The following is a 3,857-nucleotide window of genomic DNA, read 5'->3' on the forward strand; positions in this document are numbered from 1 at the left end:
TTTAAAAGGAATGTTCCAAAAATGGTTGCATAGTAATCATTCTTCTCTTTAATCTTAAATTTAAATAACTACTATGTGTAAATGTATTTTGCATATTCTCGCTTTTCTTTTACACTGTTTTATTAAATGTCCATCAGGGTAAACAGCAACTGCGGTGCGTGTGAGTTAGTGTGTAGCCACTGCTTGGTGGGGAAGAAGGGGCAGAGTCTGGGAAACAGATTAAGAATATTCTTTATTTTAGAAAATCATTTTCACTGTAAATATTAAATAGCTGGTAATAACAGACAGACAGGGGGCTATTTCTATTATTTATTTAGTTTCACATAAGCGTCATACAACTTACACCCAAAACAATATTGGTTGTTTATATGTTGCTGTTGTTTGTTTCCTTTTTATTTCCATGTATGTTATTTGTTTTGTGGAAAAATATAATAAAAGAGATATTGACATTAAAAAAAGGATTTTTAATAAAGAAATGTTGGTTTACTAAAAAGTATGTCTATGTACAATATAATATGCTCTCAATACTTGGTCTGGGCTCCTTTTTCATGAGTTACTGCATCAATGTGATGTGGCATGGTGGCGACAATACCCCACAGATTCTCCATAGGGTTTAGGTTAGGCGAGTTTGCTGGCTAATCAAGCACAGTGATACCATGATCATTAAACCAGGTATTGGTACTTTGGGCAGTTTGGGTAGGTGCCAAATCCTGCTGGGAAATAAAATCAGCATCTCCATAAAACTGGTCAGCAGAGGGAAGCATGAAGTGCTCTAAAATTTCTGGGTAGAGGGCTGGTTTGACTTTGGACATGATCAAACATAGTGGACCAACACCAGCAGATGACATGGCTCCCTAAATCATCACCGACTGAGGAAAATTTTGCATTTTATTTGGAAATCAAGTTCCCAGACACTAAAAGAATAGTGGAGGGGCACAGAATCCAAGTTGCATGTGGTCCAGTGTGAAGTTTCCACAGTCAGTAATGATTTGGGGAGCCAAAGACCCCAGATTCCTCCATAAAGAGTACCTGTCACTGCCTATTACTGTCACAAGGAATGTGTACATTCCTTGTGACAGCGATAAAAATGATCAGATTTATTAATTTTTTTAAATTTTAAAGCGCCTCCCACCCTGTGAGGTCATGCACAAAAAAAAGCATACGTTAGGCGCGCCCACAAATGAAAGCGGTGTTCAAATCAAGCATGTGAGGTATCACTGCAATCGTCAGAGCGAGAGCAATAATTCTAGCAAAAAACTTTCACTGCAAAGCTAAAGTGGTAACCATTTAAATTTTTTAAGGCATCACCTATGGAGATTTTTAAGTACCATAGTTTGTCGCCAATCAACGAGTGTGCACAATTTTAAACCGTAAAATGTTCGGTATCTATTTAGTTGGCGTGACATCATCTTTCACAATATACAAAAAAAGTTTAGCTAACTTTACTGTTAAACCTTGTACTCTTTGATTTGCTAATTGAAATAAACTTGTTTGGAAAAAAAAAAAAACTTTACTGTTTAGTTTTTTTTTTAAATTCAGTAAAATGTATTTTTTCCCAAAAAATTGCATTTGGATTTTCTTCAGGACTAGCGGCTCGGAGACGGCAAGCAGCTTCTACACCAGGTCACACAACACACTGCAGTGCAGCAATCATGTCTAAGGGACCAACAGTCGGCATTGACCCTAGCACAACCTACTCTTCTGTAGGCGTCCCTTCAACATGGGAAGGTGGAAATCATTGCCAACGATCAGGGCAACCAAACCACACCCAGTTATGTGGCTTTCACAGATACCGAAAGGTTGATTGGGGATGCCGCCAACAAGAACCAGGTTGCTATGAACCCAACAAACACAGTTTTTGATGCCAAGCGTCTAATTGGCTGCAGATTTGAAGACACAGTTGTACAGTCTGATATGAAGCACTGGCCCTTCACTATCATTAGTGATGGAGGAAGACCCAAAGTCCAAGTAGAGTACAAAGGAGAGACCAAGTCTTTATACCCAGAAGAAGTCTCTTCCATGGCTTTGACCAAGATGAAGGAAATTGCAGAAGCTTATCTTGGAAAGACTGTAACAAATGCAGTGATCACCGTACCCGCCTATTTTAATGACTTCCAGCGTCAGGCCACAAAGGATGCCGGCATCATCTCTGGGCTCAACGTACTACGTGTCATCAATGAACCAACTGCTGCAGCCATTGCATATGGTTTGGAAAAAAAGGTTGGAGGAGAGAGGAACTGAACAAGAGCATCAATCCAGATGAGGCTGTGGCCTATGGTGCAGCTGTCCAGGCTGCTATCCTGTCCGGAGACAAATCTGAAAATGTTCAGGACCTCCTGCTGCTTGATGTCACCCCTCTGTCTTTGGGTATGGAAACTGCCGGTGGAGTCATGACAACCTTGATCAAGGGTAACACAACCATTCCCACAAAGCGAACACAGACCTTCACAACCTACTCAGACAACCAGCCTGGTGTCTTGATTCAGGTATATGAAAGTGAGAAAGCCATGACAAAGGACAACAACTTTCTGGGCAAGTTTGAGTTGACTGGTATCCCACCAGCCCTACGTGGTGTTCCTCAAATTGAGGTGACATTTGACATTGATGCCAACGGTATCTTGAATGTGTCTGCAGTGGACAAGAGCACTGGCAAGGAAAACAAGATCACAATTACCAGTGATAAAGGTCGTCTGAGCAAAGAGGACATCGAACGCATGGTGCAGGAAGCTGAGAAGTACAAGGCTGAAGATGAAAAGCAGAGTGATAAGGTCTCCTCCAAAAACTCACTGGAGTCCTATGCTTTCAACATGAAGGCAACTGTTGAGGATGAGAAGCTCCAGGGCAAGATCAGTGATGAGGACAAACAGAAGATCCTGGACAAATGCAATGAGGTCATCTCTTGGCTGGACAAAAAACAGACTGCTGAAAAAGATATGTTTGAACACCAACACGAGGAGCTGGAGAAAGTATGCCAACCCATCATTACCAAGCTGTACCAGAGTGCAGGTGGCATGCCAGGAGGAATGCCCGGAGGCTTCCCAGGTGCAGGTGGAGCTCCAAGTGGTGGTGGCTCCTCTGGACCTACCATTGAAGAGGTTGACTAAAATCTCAACTGGAACTGCATTCTGTCTTGTTCTGTTAAACTCCTAGGACATAAATTTGTATTGATGGCTGTTCAAATTTTAAATTTCCCAAGCAAGCTGCTGTAAGGTTTTATAGGGCATTAATACTTGAATCCACTCCATCTGCCTGAAATAAAGGAACACAATTGCACTTTATCTGTACTGTAACAGATGTTGGTCCAAGAAATTAAACGTATTTAATTGGCAAAAAAAAAAAATGCGTTTGAAAGACCGCATATTTCAAGGATCTCCATTATATTCTCGAGTCTTTGTTTTATATATATATATATATATATATATATATATGTATACACATATATATGTATATATACATACATATATATATAATGTTTGGGAGTTTTAAGTAGTTTTCTAGCATAAAAATACTGATTTTAACTTGTAAACAACAAATGTCAGAAAAAGGCTGGATCCTTAAGTGGTTAAAAAAATGTATTATTGTAATGTAATTTTCTTTGAGTTATGATATGTTTAACATTGATTTAGCTGTGTTCACCACCCCCACCCCCTCCTTAATCTGGTAAAAAAAAAAGATAAGCAATTGTTAACTTCTCCATCAAAGTTCAAAGGTTGTAAACTCTTTAAAACTTTTTTTTTTCCAACCTGAAAGAGAAACACATAATGAGCTAGTATGCATCGCATATTAGCTCATTATAAAATACTTACCTTAGAACGAGCCCCCACCGTGCCGCCCGCTTACCTGTATGACGGGCGACA

At 39.8% G+C, this 3,857-nt stretch overlaps 1 protein-coding gene across 1 annotated transcript; it reads left to right on the forward strand.

The window, feature by feature from the left end:
* The first annotated feature begins 2,235 nt into the window (after window positions 1-2,235).
* On the forward strand, window positions 2,236-3,340 carry LOC309555003 (heat shock cognate 71 kDa protein-like). The gene has a single exon (XM_082256808.1). The coding sequence runs from the start codon at window positions 2,370-2,372 to the stop codon at window positions 3,102-3,104; it is 735 nt and encodes a 244-aa protein (XP_082112934.1). The 5' UTR covers window positions 2,236-2,369; the 3' UTR covers window positions 3,105-3,340.
* Window positions 3,341-3,857: the final 517 nt, after the last annotated feature.

The sequence above is a fragment of the Pelophylax lessonae genome (genome assembly GCF_965119305.1).
Source record: "Pelophylax lessonae genome assembly, chromosome: 4".
In the NCBI taxonomy this organism is placed as follows: Eukaryota; Metazoa; Chordata; class Amphibia; order Anura; family Ranidae; genus Pelophylax; species Pelophylax lessonae.

Excerpts from the sequence above, each read along its gene's own strand:
- LOC309555003 (XM_082256808.1), top strand. The coding sequence starts at position 2,370 with ATGGAAACTGCCGGTGGAGTCATGACAACCTTGATCAAGGGTAACACA.